Source organism: Cyprinus carpio, chromosome B9 (genome assembly GCF_018340385.1).
Source record: "Cyprinus carpio isolate SPL01 chromosome B9, ASM1834038v1, whole genome shotgun sequence".
Lineage (NCBI taxonomy): Eukaryota > Metazoa > Chordata > Actinopteri > Cypriniformes > Cyprinidae > Cyprinus > Cyprinus carpio.
Window position 1 is genome coordinate 7,132,489 of NC_056605.1, and position 21,553 is coordinate 7,154,041.

Consider the following 21,553-nt stretch of genomic DNA (forward strand, 5'->3'; position numbering starts at 1 on the left):
CACAATGTACAATTGTAACAGCATCTCAGATTTAGAAGGGGAAAATGGTGTCAGCGTTGATAAGGTCATTCATTTCAATCAAGCTATTTGTTTCAAATAATCAAGCGAAAATTCTCCATCTCTCAAATTTTCACACATATGGGTGAATATTGCTGTTTATTGCTATGTACTGTTATATCAGTGCATACAAAAGAACAGGATTAAATAATTTTTTCTATTATATATATATATATATATATATAGTATATATATAAGTGTGTGTGTGTAATATATATATAAGTGTGTGTGTGTGTGTGTGTGTGTGTGTTGATACAGATATATAGATAATAAGACAGATAGACACAATAATATATAATATATGACCCTAGACCACATAAGGGTCAACTTTTCAAAATTGAGATTTATACATCAGCTGAATAAATAAGCTTTCCATTGATGCGTGGTTTGTCAGGATATGATAATATTTGGCCGAGATACAACTATTAGAAAATCTGGAATCTGAGGGTGCAAAAAAAAAAAAAAAATCAAAATATTGAGAAAATCTCCTCTAAAGTTGTCCAAATGAAGTTCTGAGCAATGCATATTACTAATCAAAAATTAAGTTTTGATATATTTATAGTAGGAAATTTACAAAATATCCTCATGGAACATGTTCTTTACTTAATATCCTAATGATTTTTGGCATAAAAGAAAAATCAATAATTTTGACCCATGCAATGTATTTTTGGTTATTGCTACAAATATACCCGTGCTACTTAAGACCGGTATTTTGCTCCAGGGTCACATATATATATATTTTTTTTTTATAAAAATTTTTATTATTATATAATATATTATTATATAAATTGTATTTTTTATTTTGTTTTGTTTTATTTTATTTTATAAATAGCACCTGGTGTAAAATCCTGTGGGTGGAAATATGTAAATCTATAAATGCAAGTAACTCTTAGATTATTATTATTATTATTATTATAAATGCTTTCAAAATTAACGTGTTAGTTGTGTGATTTTTTTGTTTTCCAGATTAACACGCTAAAAATATTTAACGCAATTAGCGCAGCATTAATTTTTTCCTGCTGTGGTCAGTGTCACTGATGTAAATCAAAGAACAATAGAAAAGAAAAAATCACTCATGCTGATTAACTTTTGTAGCTTGAATAAAGATTAATCTATATTCTATGTATAGTTTATGCATATAAAATTTACGGTTTATGTTAAGATTGTTAAGTTCCCTTAAATACCAGTATTGATATCAATCAAACACACATTTAAAATATAACATCTTTATTAATTTTCAAAATCAATTTAAAAATACAACAAAAAAAAAATGAAATGTAAACACAACGGTGATTAATTAAAGAAAGATGTGATTTATTTGTTATTTTTTCATCCCTTGGCACAAATTATTATTATTATTATAATTATTTTTAACTAGTAACTAGTAGGACTGATAACTACTGCTGGGCAAATTATTTCAGCTATACTGCCCAGCTACTATGCTACACAACCATAAGAGTGAGCTCCCTATCATTGGAGAAACTTACACTGAGCACCCCCTCTACAGCGGTACGGCCTTCCTTTCCCAGCATGACCTCGTACGGGTAAAGCCTCTGGACCAGCTGCTGCGCTGACAGCATGGCGAACAAGTTCTGCAACAGATACAAATCATCTTCAACCATATCTATAAATCAAATGCCTCTCCAAGTGTAAATTACATTTATAATATTCCACAATGTTCAATTACATTTGTTTCTGTTAAGTGATGCAGAAATGACACACTTCACCATGAACCGTTATGCAGGATACTTCATGCAGTCTGCTACTCACTAGAACTGCGAGGGCAGATGGAAGATTGTCCACAGGGAAATCAGGCAGACTTAAGCTGGCAGACTCTTGAGAACAAAGTGTAGTGGCCAAAGACAAGAGCTGGGACACCCGAAGATGGGAGAAAATAGTTTAAGCATTCAGTACACAATATGGCCGATGAAAATCCATGTTTGAAAACCCTAATACCTTTCAGGAGGCACATTTGGCCCAATTCTGTATAGATGCTCTAGCTGGTCCTTTTAAGAAACATAACCCATTAGAGGCCAGACATTAGTGACACTGCACATTTATCAGTACATCTCATATTCATAACATGCTTCTCTGTGTCTAAAAGCACCTTGAAGGGAAGGTAGTAGATGTCTCTGGCCTGGAAGCGGGAGCAGAGAGGTGGATCCAGCGGGTTTCCTTTGTATCGGGGAACAGGAAGGCCGAGAGCAATGACTCAAAACTCCTCACTCACCCGAACGATTTTCCACACATCCAGCTCATCTTTAGTGTGCTCCTATTAGATCAAAACCAACATGGCAAACAGTACAGATTGGGAAATAAATGTTACTTATTTTTAGATAAAGTAAATACAGGTGTTATTAATTTTATGGTTTGTGTAGGTATAATTAATAACAATGTAAATATTAAGTTATTGTAAAGTGTTACCAATATCTCTATCTATCTATTCGATCACTTCCAGGGGTAGTCGAAAACTCATTTGACCGTATTGCTTTCATAGCGTAGACACTCGATGGAGAGTCCATTAGATGGAGTGATCAGAAAAAGCCCATATATACACCCTACCTTCAAAGAAATCAGAAAAGTGGACAAAATAGAGCAATTAAACACTAGGTGTGAACAGGAATGTGTCTACCTTGTCAACATCTTGATCCGATTGGTCAAAATGCATCTTGATAGCGGGTGTAAACAGGGCCAAAAAGCATGAGTTAAAGGACAGATCTCTGACTGGTCAGTCTGCTTCTGTAACCACAGGGAGGGCTGTAGATACAGCATGGTTGTCCTCACCTCCAGGAGTTTGTTGTAGCGCTGTGCTGACATGAGAAAGTGTCCATCTTCCAGCTGCATCTCTCGATTCTCCAGCAGGTTATTGAGAACTGGCAACACGTTCCTCTCGGCCTTCTCCAGCCCCTCCAACACCAGAATCCGACCCTCAGTTGCAGCTCGGACAGCACACTGAAGGAGACAGAAAAAACAGGAGCATGTAGAGGCACCTTGCAGAAAGTGAGCCCATTCTGAATATGATATTTGGGTTATGGGTTATTAGAACAGGACTTAGATGACAACAATGTGCAGAATAAGGGCAGGGACACAAGCTCAGCTTAACTCTCTGGTGCAACAACCTTCCAAGTCACTTTTCTAGAGCACAATACTCTCAAGACGTATTTGAGAAGCAACTTTTTGCCACAAAATATCACAGCTGGCATGATATGGAGACAGATTAGTCTCAAATATAATTCACGCAAAAAACACGATTCACACATGCGTAAACAATTTCACATGCATGAAACCTAAGTCATGTACACACAAAAAAAAGTCACGTGCGTGAAAAAAAATATATATTCACAAAAAGCAATTCACATGCGCAAAATAAAATTATATATTCATAAAATACATTTCACAAATGCAAAACACAATTCGTAGATATACAACTGTGCACAAAAACCTTTGAATGTTTAAAATGTACGAGTGTCTGAATGTACAAATCGTCATTTACTACAAATCCACTCGGATTTGTGTGTGTGTGTTTTTGAGACTTTCCTGGCAGAGCTCTCTTCCCACGTGGGTCTGTCGTACTCTTTAGCCAATCAGATGCGAGCTTACCATTCAACCAATCATATCATAAGCCACCGAGAGTGCATTCAGAAGCTCGCAGGCAATCGGGGAGACGTCAAGAGAGAAGCCCATATAAACCAAAACGTTACAATAAAAAATACCATACAAAACAATCAAACAGAATAATTACACCATCTCACTCACGCCAAAGAACTCCCCGCTCAAGCTCGCCGTCTCTGCAAGATTAACGATGGCAGTTTGCACGCACAGCTACTAGAAGATTTACATCTGTCAGACAGGTTGCTGACGTCATCAAGCTTAGTTTGAGTCTGCGCGTCAGAAACGGAAGTTCTAAAAATCGCTAAAAATGGGCTTCACTTGTCTCAATTGAGTTCCAATTGGGTCGCTGTGTCCATTTCTTTTACTGTCTATGGGATTACTGATGTAAAGGCTTAATTTCCGTTCTAATTAATCCATATTGCGCAAAAGGTTGCGCATAATCGTGCTCCTTGAATGCACTCTCAGTGGCTTATGATATGATTGGTTGAATGGTAAGCTCGCATCTGATTGGCTAAAGAGTACGACAGACCCACGTGGGAAGAGAGCTCTGCCAGGAAAGTCTCAAAAACACACACACACAAATCCGAGTGGATTCGTAGTAAATGACGATTTGTACATTCAGACACTCGTACATTTTAAACATTCAGAGGTTTTTGTGCACAGTTGTATATCTCTACGAATTGTGTTTTGCATTTGTGAAATGTATTTTATGAATATATAATTTTATTTTGCGCATGTGAATTGCTTTTTGTGAATATATATTTTTTTTTCACGCACGTGAATTTTTTTTGTGTGTACGTGAATTAGGTTTCATACATGTGAAATTGTTTACGCATGTGTGAATCGTGTTTTTTGCGTGAATTATATTTGAGACTAATCTGTCTCCATACATGAGGGTTATAACAGAAGGCTTTTTGGATTTTTATTTTATTTATTTTTTTTGTGTGTGTGGTAAGAAAGGTTTACATTTTTGAGAATAACTAGCAAAAGAGTAGTTTGGCATAATCTGTATTATAATAATTTCTTACTATGTATATTTACAGTGGTGGCCAAAAGAACACTAAAAAAATGGTTTTAAGTCTGTTATTTCTATCTTTTACTGTAGTGTGTCAGTTTTACATTACGTTTTAGAAATCAGCATCTCCATAAAGCTTGTCAGCATGGAAACATAAAGTGCTCCAAAATCTCCTGGTAGACGGCTGCATTAACTTTGGACTTGATAAAACACAATGGACCAACACCAGCAGACATCACAGCACCCCAAATCATCACTGACTTCAGAAACTTCATACTGGACTTCAAGCAGCTTGGATTCTGTGCCTCTCCAGACTTCCTCCAGACTCCAGACCTTGATTTCCAAATGAAATGCAAAATTTACTTTTATCTGAAAAGAGGACTTTGGAGCACTGAGCAACAATCCACTTCTTTTTCTCCTTAGCCAAGGTAAGATGCTTCTGATGTTGTTTCTGTTTCAGAAGTGGCTTAGTAGCCCTTTTTCTGAAGATGTCTGAGTGTGGTGACTCTTTATGCACTGACTCCAGCTTCAGTCCACTCCTTGAGAAGCTCTCCCAACTGTTTGAATCAGCTTTGCTTGACAGTATTCTCAATCTTGCTGTAATCCTTGTTGGTTGTGCACCTTTTCCTACCAAATTTCTTCCTTCCAGTCAACTTTGCATTTAATATGCTTTGATACAGCACTCAGTGAACAGCCAGCCCTTTCAGTAATGACCTTCTGTGACTCACCCTCTTTGTGGAGGGTGTCAGTGATCATCTTCTGGACCATTGCCAAGTCAGCAGTCTTCCCCATTATTGTTGTTTTCAAAGAACAAGAGATACATGTAATGTATACTGTAGGGATGGTCATTTAATGAAACTCAAATGTAAATAATCTAATATTTTGAGATACAGGATTTTTGACTTTCATGAGCTGTAAGCTCTTATCATCCAAAGTATATATAAACTTTTGAAATGTAAAGAATCTAGAATATGAGTTTCACTTTTTGAAATAAGTTTGAAAAAATGAACTTTTTCACGATTTTTTGAGATGCACCTGTATATATATATATATATAGCTATTAATTATTGGCATGTGACAAGAAAGCCATAAAATGTGGGAGAAATTACAGACCTTTACATCATGGCAAGTTCAGATGTAAACTGGAATAACACTTAGAAAACATCTTGCTATGCATGATTCAAAATTAAATAAATAAAACTCTGCCAAGTTTTTGGAAAGCAGTGATTAAGGTGTTCAATCTCAGTATTTTTATTACCTGATGGTGACACCACTTGACACTGATATTAAATCAAATTATTTAGTGAAAATGCATTTTTATTTTTTTTCCAAACCATATGAAACCAACATTAATCTGAATGTGAAAAGTGTCACATTCAGATTAATGTTGGTTTCATATGGTTTGGACCTAGGTACGTGTTATTTGCCACTGACCCATAATTATCTGTGGGGCTAAATATTGCTACAATTGAACTACCGCATACTTCAACCAAACTCTAATTTCAGCATTTCAAACTCAAGCAAAGAACCAGAAAAACTGTCTGTGACACTTTTCTGTCTTGAGGAGGACTTCCTATATGTACTGTTTTCATCTGTCATTTCACCCACTTCACAGAGCAGTTCACTTCTATTCTTGACAAATACTGCTTTTTTTTAAATCTTGCCCCATTTGTGGTCTGAGTCTCTAAATCTTGTCTGTTATGAAGATGCAGCCATGCATACATGTGTACAAGAATAAAACGGCATTGACGTCAAAGGCAGGAAATTCTGGGCTACTCCGATGACCACAAAACAAGTCGCCATATAATTAGGTAAACATGTAAATACATGCCTGATTGTGTGGGAACAGGGCCTATAAATATGTCGCCAGATGGTCCAAAATTAGCTCAGGACCCATATTCAATCTGAATACCATAATCGCATAATTACTAGAAATGCCTGTGATGCAGACTAGAAAGACTAGTTAAAACCTCAGACCAGTGTGTTTTTGTCAATGACACAGCAAACTGTAAATAGCTGGGCTAAATGCCTTTTGACCTGCTTGACCCCAACAAGGGACACAAAGAAAAGCCAAACAGGAAAGAGTTTTTTTGACCACAAGTAACTTTTCCTTGACTTCCTACACAATAATGCCCATTTGGTCTGTGGTGGAATAATGAAGAGCAGAACATTCAATGTAATATCATGCATAATTATGAAATGGATAGTTGCATTTTAAAGCTTATAGGTCTGATAGGTTACTAAAATACATGATATGGTAACAGCTATACATGTCAGGGACCAGGAGAATGATTGTGCTTTAATATTCCATTAAATCAAAACTGGAGTTTCAGCATTGTTATTGTTAACTAAAACTAGAACTATTCAAAATATTTTTTGTTAATTGGAATAAAGCAGAAATAAAATATAAATATTTAAAAACTTTAAAAAACTTTTTTTATTAACTGAAATAAAATACGTTTTAAGTTGAAGTACTAAAATTAGTATCCAAAACTAATAAAATGACAAAAAGCACAAAACTACTTAAACTAATATAAAAAAAAAAAAAAAACTCAGGGCCATTTTTACCAACACCTTTGCGCAAACTGCTTTTTGGCATTAAAACGTACCGTAGCTTCTTTATTTGCGACTACACTAATTTACGCTGCGCTTGGTGTACTGTGTTGGTTGATATGTAAATGAGATGTTGCATCTGTGTTTCTTTAATTTGCGTTGTTAGTAAATCACCTGCAGAAATTTCCATGCCCATCTGCGCAGTTTTGGAATTGCGCTCTTGTGCTAATTTGCCATTTAGTAAAAGTGACCATTAAATGAAAATTATATCAACTGAAAATATACAAATAAAAGCAATTCAAAATATTAATAAATACTACATTTATATGCAAATAATACTACAATAAGAGTGCACAATTCTGAGTAAAATAATACAACTAAAAAATAAATAAATAAAATGTATGAAATGAAACCATTACATTAAAATGTGAAAGGAAATATATAAAATATTTGAAATAAAACAAAATAGGCCCTTTCCCCATGTCTATAAGTTTTAAATCATTTATATATTTACTCCTAAAAGTTTATCAAATTAATAAATGTCTCACCCCAATGCAATTGACTAGTGATCGGAAGCAGAACATGTGTGATGCAAACTAAATGTGATTGGCTAGTTTTTTTTTGTTTTTGTTTTTTCTGATAATGCCTTTGATAAAGTTTCTGGCCAACTTCCTGTTTCAACAGGAAACAAGCCATTCTTAAGTCTCTAAGGAATGTGCTTAATAAAAGTGTTTGTCCTTAATACTTTATTGTAGGTAGTAACCATTAAGGCAATAATCCATTTATGGGTGTGCTGTAATGTAAATGATGAGCAGACAACATTCTTCAGCCATACATTCTCAATACAGCATGGCCTCTTGTAGCTAACTGCTTAAATTAGACACTATTGTATCGACTTTTGAACAGAGAAAACCTCTATGAATACTTGATCAGTCAATTTTAAAACATTTCCCATTCACACATAAAGGCTAGTCAACTGAGAGTCGTTTGCCTGACACACAAAGCTTGTTATATAGGTCTGAAAATGAGCGCAGGGCCCAGGAGAGCTGCGAGCTGCTCTAGTTAACACCCAGCCCCCACAAGCAGCCCACCTTTAAACAAGAAGTCCACGTCTGCTGCCTATCCATCACTCCACACAGCTAAAACAAGCACAAGTGATGGAATCTGATGCAACACTATAAGCTTGGACTCTGTGCATTAAATCTAAGCCAAAAGCTATTTAATACACCATCTGCTTAAGGCACAATTCATTATGAAAATGCTTTAGAATCAGGAGCACTGGACCTAATGACTCTGATTGCAAAGGTTATGACCCCATATACCACTTAAACAGGCTCAGAGAGTGTTTCCAGGGTAACATGTCACCATTTTCTCACTGTGTGATTAGATATATGAGCAGAACAGAGGAGCTGTGGCTAATAATTGAATGCCTGGGCAGACAACACTGAATAAGTGGATATAATTGATCATCTGGACTTCGGATGAAAAGAGAAGGATTTGCCAGATCCTGTGACTTCATCTCCATTTACCATGAGACTGAGTAAAGCATGGCCTCCTTGCTGAACGGAATGACACCCAATGGCTGAAGTAGATCCGGGTGACAGTTTTGTTCCCAATGTGATGTGATGTAATGTAATGTAATGTAATGTAATGTAATGTAATGTAATGTAATGTAATGTAATAAAATAAAATAAAATAAAATAAAATATAATATAATATAATATAATATAATAAGACCAATTAGAATCAAGTTTTCCAAAGTATTGAGTAATAAATGAATAATAATTTAAAAAATATTATAAATAATGAAATAACTAAAACAAAAATAAGATACACAAATACATTAATTAAAAAGTAATTAAATATGTATTTTAAATCCATTAAATTAGTTTTTTGATTTAATATTGAAAGTAGAAAAACAGCTCCTGTTTCTTTTTTTTTTACGAAACGAAAAACGAGAATTTAGCTTAAATTCTAAATTTAACTTAAATTTTTAAATTTAGCTTAAAGACCAGTGGTTCTTAAAGCGACAGGCGGTCTGCTAAATAATTTGCTATAGCCTACCATATTTTTACAGACTGCAAAGTCGCTTTTGTAGACGAGTGAAAGGTGAAGAGCTCTACTTGCCTTGTCTATGTAAAATGCAGTTCCAGACCGGATCTCTCTGCGCTGTTTGAGATCAGTCTCAGTAGTATCTCTGGACAGGGCAACATATTCCACTTCTCGCTTTGTTAATTCCTAGCAATCAAGAAAAAAAATGTAAAAATAGGAAATACGATAAAGGATATAGTTGCCTCCATCACTGTAAAAAAATAAATAAATAAATATTCTCTTTTTTTGACTCTCATTTTTAATATTTATGATATTTAACTCATGTTTATTGACTATTTTGTGTATTTGTTTTAAAATATAATAAAAAAAAATATACAACTTTAATAAAATTTTAAATTGATTTTACAATTTTAACCTATATCCGACATTTTTATTTGATTGTTTTGTTTAGCAATAATAAAACTAAGGTCTCAAAACTAATGTCACATTTATGAGCAATTTTTGCAGTGACTTTTTTGGTGACTAAATGGATGTTCAGTATGAAGCTGTAGTTCACACAGGCCAGGTGTCCTAGCAGAGTGACCACGTTATACAAACCGGCACATACTATGATCTACTGGCACGAGTTCTGGATTTCTGGGAGATCTGAGCACATATGAGATCTCGCCTATCTTCACAGTGTCACCTGCGGAGAAAGAAAATGGTTCAATTAAATAGCAAAACAAAGCAGATGTAACAATCAAACATACATCATATATTTGGAGTATCCATTTACAAACAATCCTTGTCAACAGAGCAGGCATCTATTTAAAAACGTCAATATTTAGAGAAACGTTAAAGACGCATATAAACATATCTGAAGACAGAAAACAAAACAAAAGGAACTTGCTGGGCTATTTTTGACCTGTGAGTGAATAATGTAATACTTTGAGTGACGGGTTAACCCCTGAACCTGCTTAATAACAAGCTATAAATCCAAGAAGATGACAAACAGTGTTTATCTTTGCTGAAATCAGTACCTGGCGAGGTGTTGAGGAGCCTGATCACGGGTCCCAGTACATGGAGAATCCTTCTCTGCTGTGCCTTTGAACAACACACGCGAATGCATCCTGAACCTTTGAAAAGTACTGTTAAATTACAAATATACCGGCTACACTATAATACGTCCACTGTCATCATGCTCGCGTCATAACTTCATAAACCATCACACCAAACATCGCACACCTAAACACTTAAACAATTAAAAGAAACACACAAACCAACACTTTTAACACGTCTTCCTTGCTGCTTTATGAGTTCCGATTATTAACGTTCGAACGGCTCCAAGGAAAAAACTAATTATTTCTGTCAAAATGTATATGAAATATGCTCTGATTAAACTTTATTTACACATCTGTAAGAAAACTTCTGTTGAGGTTACCGGGATTTTCGTAATGTAGTTTGGTTGTAAATGAATTGACTAAACTTAACCATAAACAAGCACGCACACCGTTTGGAATAAAAAAATAAAATAAAATAAAATAAAATAAAATAAAATAAAATAAAATAAAATAAAAAAAAATAAAATAAAATAAAATAAAATAAAATAAAATAAAATAAAATAAAATTAAATTAAATTAAATTAAATTAAATACAAATAATAAAATAAAATAAAATACAATAAAATAAATAAATTAATTAAATTAAATTAAATACATATAATAAAATAAAATAAAAAATATATAATACAATAAAATAAATAAATAAATAAAATATAAAATAAAAAACTGCCTCTTAGGCCGAAAAAAGAGACATATTGTCTCGCTGTATTAGCTCACTTTGTTGATATTATTACAGTGTTCATATATGAAGTCAGTGACTCGAAACTCTTTATGAGCTAATGCATAATGTTATAAATAAATCCGAATTCATGCAACCCTTGATCACATGATATAAAACTATTTGCATGTTGCTTTTAAAGAGACGGCGTACAAATTAACATGTCAAACGATCCTTAAAAGCGTGTTTTTCTAGTGATGGTTATTGTTATTGAGTCTTTAAAATACGGGATAATGTGTAAAAAGCAGGTTCCCTGACGTCACGGACGGCGCTTCAAATCCTTGTATAGGGATTTGACATTTATCACGTGGAGAGAAGGAGGCTCAGCCCCTGGGAGACCCTGACTGAGTGGGGAGGAGTGGAGAAAGGGAAATAACTCTCGGTGTGATAGACTCAAAGCATATGCGCGATCACACGAGTCACAGTAGCGCGCAGAGACCGTGAGCACGGGACTATAGGAGGATATGGAAGATGATTGCCAGTACACTCGCAGCCCAGCCTGGGAAGAACTGGTCAGTACTGTTGCTCATTTTCTGAGAGAGAGATCCTTTATAGCTGCACACACTGATAGGGATTTTAACATGATGTTAGTAAGCACTTGATCTCTGATCGTGGCTTATCGCGATGGTTTCGATCATTAGGCGAGTTTGCATTCCTCAACAAACTGATGAGCTTTAGGACGGGATTGATTTAGACAATAGCTACAAGTAGAATCAGAGTCAAACTGATCAGTGATCACTTATTTCTTTTTTTTTTTTTTTTTTTTTAGCAATGCAGGGTTTTGGGAGTAGCTACAGTGATTTGTTTTAAATACGCGATTGACCAGTTCAGTGGGAAACTTAATAAAGCCACACCGTTATTCTTGGTGGCATTCGCTGTTAGCTTTTCTAAGCTGTTTAAAGTTACAGATGAATGAGAGGAAATGTGCGGACCGTAAAGGCCCATTTACAGATAGAGGGTGAAATGGAAGTAAATAAAACGTGTTAATGCGTTCGGTGCTGATTAGAACCGCATTTCGACCTGGAAGACAGGAAGGCTCTTTTGCGACATGTTTATAAAATACACCTGTGATTGTAAACAGTATTTGGACAGATGATCTACGTTTTAGATTTGTGTTTCGGTCAACTGTTTGAATTCACGAGCAGTTATGCGGATTATTAAAAAACTGTTAGCTACTTAATTACATGGCTTTAATGTGTGCTATTGTGAATAAATGTATAGTGTATCTACATGACAGTAAGAAAGAGCATTTGTAGTGAAACTAATATTAGCTTGAAAATGAATCTCTGAAGAGGATCGTCAAACAATATTTTGGCTCCAGCTGAACCTCAACAGTCTGATTTTATACAGAACTTTTTTTGTTGATATACTAGCGAGTAGCGACATTTAAATGTGTAACAAAGAGAGAAATACTCACAGTAATTATGTTTTGTGATGTGGGTGTACTGTCAATACACATCCTGTTGCTATGGTTACTGTCTCACGCGAACGGGATTTATGTTGTGTTTAGTTTAGGCCTAATATAACTTTTATTTCGTAGATACTGCCTATATATATCTAAAAAGCAATCTTTCTAATTAAAAGTATATATATATATATATATACAGTACAGGTCAAATATATATATATATATATATACAGTACAGGTCAAAAGTTTGGAAACATTACTATTTTTAATGTTTTTGAAAGAAGTCTCTTCTGCTCATCAAGCCTGCATTTATTTGATCAAAAATACAGAAAAAAACAGTAATATTGTGAAATATTATTACAACTTAAAATAATAGTTTGAATTTGAATATACTTTAAAAAATAATTTATTCCTGTGATGCAATGCTGAATTTTCAGCATCATTACTCCGGCCTTCAGTGTCAGATGTAACATCCAGTCTATCACATGATCATTTAGAAATCATTCTAATATTCTGATTTATTATGAGTGTTGGAAACAGTTCTGCTGTCTAATATATTTGATGAATAAAAGGTTAAAAAGAACTGCATTTATTCAACAAAAAAAAAATTCTAATAATATATATTATAATAATATATTTTCTTTACTATCACTTTTTATCAATTTAACACATCCTTGCTGAATAAAAGTATTGATTTTATTTAAAAAAAGAAAGAAAAAAAAATAACTGACCCCAAATTACTGACCAGTAGTGTATATTGTATATTACAAAATATTTATATTTTAAAAACATAGCTTCTTTTTCTTATTTTTTTTATTTTTTTACTTTTTATTCATCAAAGTATCCTAAAAAAGTATCACATGTTCTGAAAAAATATTAAGCAGCAGAACTGTTTCCAACTTTGATAATGAATCATCATATTAGAATGATTTCTAAAGGATAATGTGATAATGATCCTAAAAATTCAGCTTTGCATCACAGAAATAAATGATAATTTAAAGTATAATAAATTTAAAAACAATTATTTAAAACTGTAAAAATATATCACAATATTACATTTTTTTCTGTATTTTTGATCAAATAAATGCAGGCTTGATGAGCAGAAGAAACTTCTTTCAAAAACATTAAAAATAGTAATGTTTCCAAATTTTTGACCTGTACTGTATATATATATATATATATATAAATATATATATATATATATATATATATATATATATATATATATATATATATATATATATATATATATATATATATATATAAATATAATTTACTGCCGCGAATTCCACCGTGGGGCCAACCCTAGCGACAAACTAATTGTTTATGTGACCCTGGACCATAAAACCAGTCATAAGGGTAAGTTAAAAAAAAAAAAAAATGAGATATTGAGATATTGCCTATATCATCAGAAAGCTGAATAAATACGCTTTTACATTGATGTAGGCCTATGGTTTGGTAGGATATTTGAAAAACCGATAGGCTAATTTTGATCCACACAATGTATGCTATTGTTGGCTATTGCTACAAATATACCCGTGCTACTTATGACTGGTTTTGTGCTCCAGAGACACGTATTTTTGTAAAAAGCGGTACCCAACCCCCTTGAGTCTAGCAGTTTTATGTCATTGTGGTAGAATCTGTCCCCCTGACAGCACTTTTTTTTTTTTCGGGAAGCGCCAGCAATGTCCAAAATGCAGTCTCTCTGGCAGCTGAGCTGGGCTCTGAGGCTGAGCCCGGCTGTGGTTTTGTAGTCGGATATAATGTTACAGGAGAAACATCTGTTGCTGTATCCTTGCCATAGTTTGTGAGGTTCCCGTCCGCCGCTAGGGTTTGCTACAGAGATTTCCTCAGCCCTCCTGCAGCCGGAGAAGCGCTCAGGAGAACCAGCCAGCAGCCGAGTTCAGACACGAACATGAACACTAGCTGGTTAGGAAAGTTTCACAGCGGCTCGTTGACAGTAGCGCACTGAGCGAATGTCTGGAGACGCGCGGTTGCGCAGGAAAACGCAAAAGCATGACGGCCAAGAGAACCGCTTTCCAGCCGCTGTCCAGCTCCCGCATCCCGGCGGAGAGGAAGGGAGCGGCTGAGCGCCTTCATAACCCCGAGCGCTGTGCCTCTTCCCCGCAGGAGCCGGAGAAACCAGCGGCGTCCGCCTCAGGGCTCCCCGCCTTGGGGGCTGTCGGGGGCTCCGGGCCGGTGGTGGACGAGTCATCCGACAGCGAGGGAGAGCAGGAAGGGCCGCAGAAACTCATCAGGAAAGTGTCAACCTCCGGGCAAATTCGAAGCAAGGTAAGACACGTTGTTTCATATCTGAAGCCTGTGTGTGTGTGTGTTTTGCCGTTCGTGTCCAGGCCGGTATGCAGCGGATGGTGCTACTGTAGCCCTGCACACATGAGAGATATCCACGAGCTCAGTGAACACTGCGCTTTTCGAGCTTCACACATCTGGAATGATTGCAGATTAAACAGGAATTTTGCATCGCTTGTGCCATGATTAATCTCTTATAGTGAGCATGTAGTAAATGCAGCTCAGTCAGCAGTGCTCGACTTTACAGAGCCTTCAACCTGTTGCTATTCAGCCACGACCACTTGTTGAAAGAGCTCTTTCTCAAGAATATGCACAGGCTTTTCTTTTCTTTTCTTTTCTTTTCTTTTCTTTTCTTTTCTTTTCTTTTCTTTTCTTTTCTTTTCTTTTCTTTTCTTTTCTTTTCTTTTCTTTTCTTTTCTTTAAACTGAGTCATTATGTTTTCAGAATTGCACCATTACTCTTTTGGTTTCGTTATTTACTTATCATTTTAATGGCATAAAATTATATTAATAATATAATATAATAGGCCTATAATCATATCATATTAATGTAGGTATATTAAAATAGTAATTTAAAATTCAAACACTTTTCTCTGGATTTTGCATGTGATTTTCTTGATTACATTTACATTACACTCTTAAAAATAAAGGTGCTTCACGATGCCATAGAAGAACTTTTTTTTTTTGTCTAAATGGTTCCATTAAGAACCTTTAACATCTGAAGAACCTTTATGTTTCACGAAAGGTTCTTTGTCGCGAAAAAGAAGGTTCTTCAAATTATAAAAAGTTAAGAAAGAGATGGTTCTTTAAATAACCTTTGACTGAAAAATGGTTCTTCTATGGCATCGCTGTGAAGAAGCTTTTAAAGACATAAGTTTAGTATATAAAATATCTTATTTTTAAAGAAAATATCAGTCTGCTGACCCCTGGTTGAATGCATCCTCTGCTTTGGATAATAACACTCTTTTGCCTGTTCTTGTTTTTTCAAGGTCCTTGTTGAATTCAGTGTAAAATGATTTGCTCACTTTTTCACACACACACACACACACACACACACACACACACACACACACACACACACACACACACACACACACACACACACACACACACACACACACACACACACACACATATAAACACATTGATCTTAATTTATTTAAAGGTATGCTCTTTTGTGTAAGAATGAAGACTGATTATCACATATTTACATACTTGTAAGCCCTCATAAACCCATTAAATGCTATCATGGTGTTTGATGGGTAATTTAATGAATGGTAATTGAAGCCTCTTGATTCGGCTCTCCTGCTTGGCAAGACGACACCTCAGCCGTCTTGCGCCACTTAAGCCGTGACACAATGAAAAGTTCCTCTTTTCTGACCAGAACAAATCCACTTAATTATTGAGTGCTGCTCTCCACCCCCCTACATTATTTAAGAGGCTATATTTAGAGACTGGCTGTTCTGGATGTGGAAGGGGCTGATCTTTTGTAATGCTAATGAGCTGTCAGTTTAAACCACGCCACATGTGTAAATAAAGCCTCCTTCAACAGGAATCATTCAGAAACATCACTTTTCCTCTCATCAGTCTGTGTAGAGTTATTGATGAATGCAACTACATGTCCAATGTCTAGGATTTTTTTGAATAAATAAAAGTAGTATAAGAATTGTGACATGCATTGACTTGTTTGAGATCTTTGCTAAAAAAACTTGTTTAGCAAAGATCTCAAACAAGTTTTTTTTTTTTTTTTTTTTTTTTTACGAGTTAGGTGTGTTTATAGCATTCTAAACGTTTGCAAAAAATGTATTAAATTGATCAAAACAGTAAAGACATGTACATTGTTACAATTTCAATTAAAAATGAAATTTTTGTTTTTAACTTTGAAAGACTGGAGTAATGGCTGCTGAAAAATTCAGCTTCTGAGTCACAGGAATGAATAACGTTTAAAAAATATATTACAATAAAAAAATAGATTTTATTAAAATTTACCACATTGATGATTTACTGTATTTACGTTTTTTTTAATCAAACAAATGAAGCCTTGGTGAGCTTATGGGACTTCTTTCAACCTACTTTCAAAAAAATCTTTAAAAAAATAAATAAATAAATGTCAGTATAATTTTAATTATTACAAACTTTTGACTGGTAGTGGATAAACTATATATATATATTATTACGTTATTACATATTATATAATATTATAATGTAGTAGAGTTCAAAAGTTTGGTCAAATTATAATTTTTAATGTTTTTGAAAGAAGTCTCCATTTATTTAATTAAAATACGGTAAAAACTGGAATATTGTGAATATATATTAAAAATGTAAAATAACTGTTTTGTATTCAAATATATTTTCAAATACAATTTTTTTCCTGTAATTCAAAGCTGAGTTTTCAGTATTTTTTTTTTTTTTTTTTTACATTTGTTTCATGGCCTATTACTAAACAGATATCAGTCAAACACTAGAAATAACCTGTTTTAGACGCCTGCATGGAGTTTTTGTGGAGTGAGTATTTGTCTTTCTCAGCAGACTAGAATAATTAGAGCGCTGAGGAAGTGCATTTGTTTTTCGAGAGTTATTCTCCAGTGCATGTGTGTTTATATTAGACTGCTCATGTGCCTCCCTTTGCCCTGGTAACTGTGTGGGGAGCAGCTAATGTTCAGGCCATCTGTGTTCTCATACGTCTCGGTGCGGTACAGGAGCTGAGGCTGAGAGTGAGCACTGTTTATCTGGGGATGGTAGGTGCTGTGTTGTCGTGTTGGTCAGTGGGCTGTGATGTGTGCGGATCAGGCGTAATGGAGCGTATCTCAATGCTGTCCCAAATCATTGTTTGCTTAACATGGGCTCTTCACAGACTGTCCCGTGCGTCCTCCTGATCGCTCCATATGCCGTGGATCTTCTACTGATGGACTGACGTTTTTCCAGCCCATAGTAAATACCCACTCTACCTTCACTGAGCTAACTGAGGGAGCAGGGAGTGCTATGTGTGGCAGCTTTGTCTTTGAGTAACACGTCAGGGCATGATATCCAAATAAACGTGTGGTTTCTTTCAAAAGTAAAAACAAAAGGAAGAAAAAAAATCGGTGCTGTTCTGTGTCTTGGTCATTTGTGGGCTTAGTTTCCGTAGCAACAACACTCCTCCTATTTCTCTAGTTTTATATGGAACAGTCTGCCTATGTGTGAGTTCAGTTTTACAAATTCACAGCATTCCTGATTTTAGAAATTGTACAACATGAAAAAAAAAAAAAATCAAAATCCTATATAAAATAATATAATATAATATAATATAATATAATATAATATAATATAATATAATATAATATAATATATATATAATATAATCCCAAAATTAATTTATAATTAGCAATGATAATTGTTAATTTTATATATATATATATATATATATATATATATATATATATATATATATATATATATATATATATATATATATATGAGAAATATATATATATATATATATACATATATATATATATTATGAGATATAATATATATATATATATATATATATATATATATATATATATATTATATATATATATATATATATATATATATATATATATATATATATATAAGAAAAAGAGAAAAAAAAATCTAGCCCTGCTGGCTGACATTATTTCTATAATTTGTGAATAATATATAATATAGTATATAATATGCATTCAGTTATTTTACAGTATTGTTTCAAATATACAGTTTTAAGCATGCTATTACATTATTCATGATATAAAAACAATATTTTGTGTTGATTTTAATTTATAATTAGCAACCATAATTACATATACCAATATTATATATTTCAATTAATTTATAGCATGAAAAATACATTTCACAAAGTAATATTTATATTGCCCTTTAAAAAAAGTATATAATTTATTTTGTCACGTGTATGTTCCTGTTGAGTTCCTGTTTGCCCTTATTTGGTTCCTTCATGTTCCTGTCCTCATTGTGTTGATTTGATTCCAGATGTTTATTTCCATTGGTCCCAGGTGTGTCTCGTCAACCCCTCGTCTTGTCAAGTATTTAAATAATATTCCTCTGTTCTTTGTTAGTCAACCTGTGCTACGTGAGCTTTTCTTGGATCCTTGATGGTATTAAAATTCTCTCAATTAATGTTCATTGCTCGCTCCGCACTCGTCTCAGTAGTGCACCCCTGACATATATAGGCTATATAATCTGTTTCACAAAGCAATATTTATGATATTAATTTGACACAGTATAATATGCAGCTAAATGTAACAGTTGTAAAGAGCTGTGAAGAATACACAATGCAGTTTAGCAAGCAGGAATGCAGTGATATGATGAGCACAGCTGGGGTCTGTGTTTCTTGTACAGATCTGACTGAAGCTCTGTTGGCTGATGCCTTGTAATTTAGTGGGAGAGCTCAAGTGTACTAGTAGAGCATCTGCTCCTCCTGCTCCCCACAGACATCAATAGAGAATTAATACTCTCATATCTCCATACACACGCCAACACCAGGAGACCACAGCTGCCTGGCCCTATGAAGCTTCTTATGAGTTATGAAGTTTACAGACTAAATGAAACATACATAATGTGATACAATGGGATCTTCAAGTAAAACTGAATATGTAGCAGGAAATGATGTAGATTTGACTGAATAGGAATTGTTTTATTGGTTTGGTGGTCAAATATTGGAGGTTTCAAACTGATGACACTTCATGAGAATACAGTCAAAAGATAAATATTGTGAAATATTATTACAATAGATTTGGGGCTCTTACTTGTTCCTTTCACAGCATTCCTGTGAAATCATCTGTTTTTCATAATTATTAGACTACATCACTGTATCTGTCTTCCTGTCTTATCTGGGCTGATGTAATTGATGATAATTAGATTAATTTAATAGCCCAGTTAGAAGAATAAAGCAGAAATTGTGTTTAGAGTTCAAGTGATGCGTAGGCAGACAATGACCTTCATATCCATCATAACTTCATCACACAGTGATTTAATCTTGGTCAGTATGAGTGCCTGATAAATGAACAAATCATCTTTGTAAATGGATGATTTATTATTTAATTGCTGTTTATCATAAGACGCGTAGAATCAAGAGCTCTTGATTTATCGGCTGAAATTGATTTGGTTAAACCAGTTGAACTGGTTAATTTCTACATAAAGATTACTCATTGTTTGTTTATAAGATAGAATATCTTTATCAAATACACGCAACCGAGTTTTGTTTAAATAAATAATATTTTCATTAAAATGCAGTCAAATATAAATAGCTTCTCAATGTAAGAATGCATTGCAAAACAAATGGGTTTCTAACAAATACATAAATGAATATTTAAAGTATTTTTCAAGTTACATTGGACACAACATATAAATATGTAAGTAAATAAATAAATAACATGATATACATATATATATATATATATATATATATATATATATATATATATATATATATATATATAAGGTTTCTTCTATAAATCTATTTTTCAGAAAAAGAATCAGATCTGGCAATTTTAGAGCTCTCTTTAGGAGAGATTGAACATGTGGAAGCTGAGATCCAGGTGCATAGATAGACGAGGGGAAATCCATGATAAAATCTGTCCTGATGTCTGACAAGTTCTCTTATTGAGTTAAGAGAGTCTGCTGAGTTCTGTATCCTGTGTCCTGTGCACTAATGCATGAATGAGAGGCACTGCTGATTCAATTGTGGAGCTGCAGGATGGGATTTGCCACAGGCATGTAGCATAAACTTACCCCATGGTCAATCCCTTAAATGCTGACTGTGGCCTGATATATGGACCTGTACCTGTGTCCTTGCTATTGGTAATGAAGGTTTGGCACATTGTGCATAAAAAAATTAATGTCAAATTCAGAGAGTGCCAGAGAGAAGGTGAGAAATTGTTGTGAAAAACTTGTATGATCAACATTATTGGACCCCCATTAAATCTTGTTTTATTTGTTTCCAAAATTAATTTCTGGATTCCATTTTTTTTTTCATAATGGATAAATTAAATTGTCGTTATTAAAAAGCATGTCTAGTTAATTGAAATAATGAAAGTTATACAGTTGAACAACATTTTTTAGGTTACATTTTTGAATACATAAATTTTTTAGATATTTTTCCCAAATAGTTTTCCATTGAAATATTTCTGAATTCCATTTTAATTGTTTGATTACATTTTAATAATCAATAGGTATGTCTAATCAGCTAAATGCATAATACTTTAACTTTTCCCCCCAGAAATACTGATACTGTATCTGTTTTATTTTTTTTTAAATTACAATTAATTGATTTTTCAATTTAATGCAATTTTTATCAAAATAAAAGTTTTAGCATTTCCTTTTATTTTATTTTATGTTTTTTTTTTTTTTTTTTGGCATAGAAAGTGGTGCACAACAGAGGTTTACTGTTAAAATAATAATTTAAAAAAAAATGAAAGAAAAATGGTGTGGTATTCCTTAAAAACACAGAGGTTAACGCAGAGACTAGTGATTTTCTTTGTAGTTACATGCATAAGATGTCCCATAAAATGGTTTACTGACCTTTGGTTGTGTACAACATAATTAATTGTTGAGCTGTAATTTATAGCAATGGCCACACATGTTCAGGAGTGAGCTCTGTATTCAAATGTGGAAGTAAATACCATAAATTAATTTTCTGCAAAGTTGCTTGTAAATATAGACATATGCGGGTCACATTTTTGAGCTTCCTTTTTTATGGTACAATCGGCT

The 21,553-nt window shown here is 33.8% G+C and overlaps 2 protein-coding genes across 6 annotated transcripts in view; one reads left to right on the forward strand and one right to left on the reverse strand.

The window, feature by feature from the left end:
• Positions 1 to 10,468, reverse strand: part of vwa8 (von Willebrand factor A domain containing 8) — an 88,945-nt gene extending 78,477 nt beyond the window's left edge. The window contains 9 exon segments of the mRNA XM_042730848.1: positions 1,545 to 1,649; positions 1,828 to 1,937; positions 2,015 to 2,063; positions 2,165 to 2,329; positions 2,842 to 3,009; positions 9,365 to 9,475; positions 9,907 to 9,974; positions 10,309 to 10,372; positions 10,454 to 10,468. Of these exon segments, the coding sequence (XP_042586782.1) occupies positions 1,545 to 1,649; positions 1,828 to 1,937; positions 2,015 to 2,063; positions 2,165 to 2,329; positions 2,842 to 3,009; positions 9,365 to 9,475; positions 9,907 to 9,974; positions 10,309 to 10,372; positions 10,454 to 10,468 (855 nt within the window).
• A 985-nt stretch (positions 10,469 to 11,453) lies between these two features.
• Positions 11,454 to 21,553, forward strand: part of LOC109095693 (diacylglycerol kinase eta-like) — a 77,220-nt gene continuing 67,120 nt past the window's right edge. For 2 of the 5 annotated variants that reach the window (XM_042730810.1, XM_042730812.1), the window contains exons 1-2: positions 11,455 to 11,619; positions 14,646 to 14,807. In XM_042730810.1, the coding sequence (XP_042586744.1) occupies positions 11,572 to 11,619; positions 14,646 to 14,807 (210 nt within the window). In that variant the 5' untranslated portion in view covers positions 11,455 to 11,571. Of the gene's footprint in view, positions 11,620 to 13,914; positions 14,808 to 21,553 lie in introns of those variants that run through there. The other 3 variants (XM_042730814.1, XM_042730811.1, XM_042730808.1) reach the window with 3 other exon arrangements.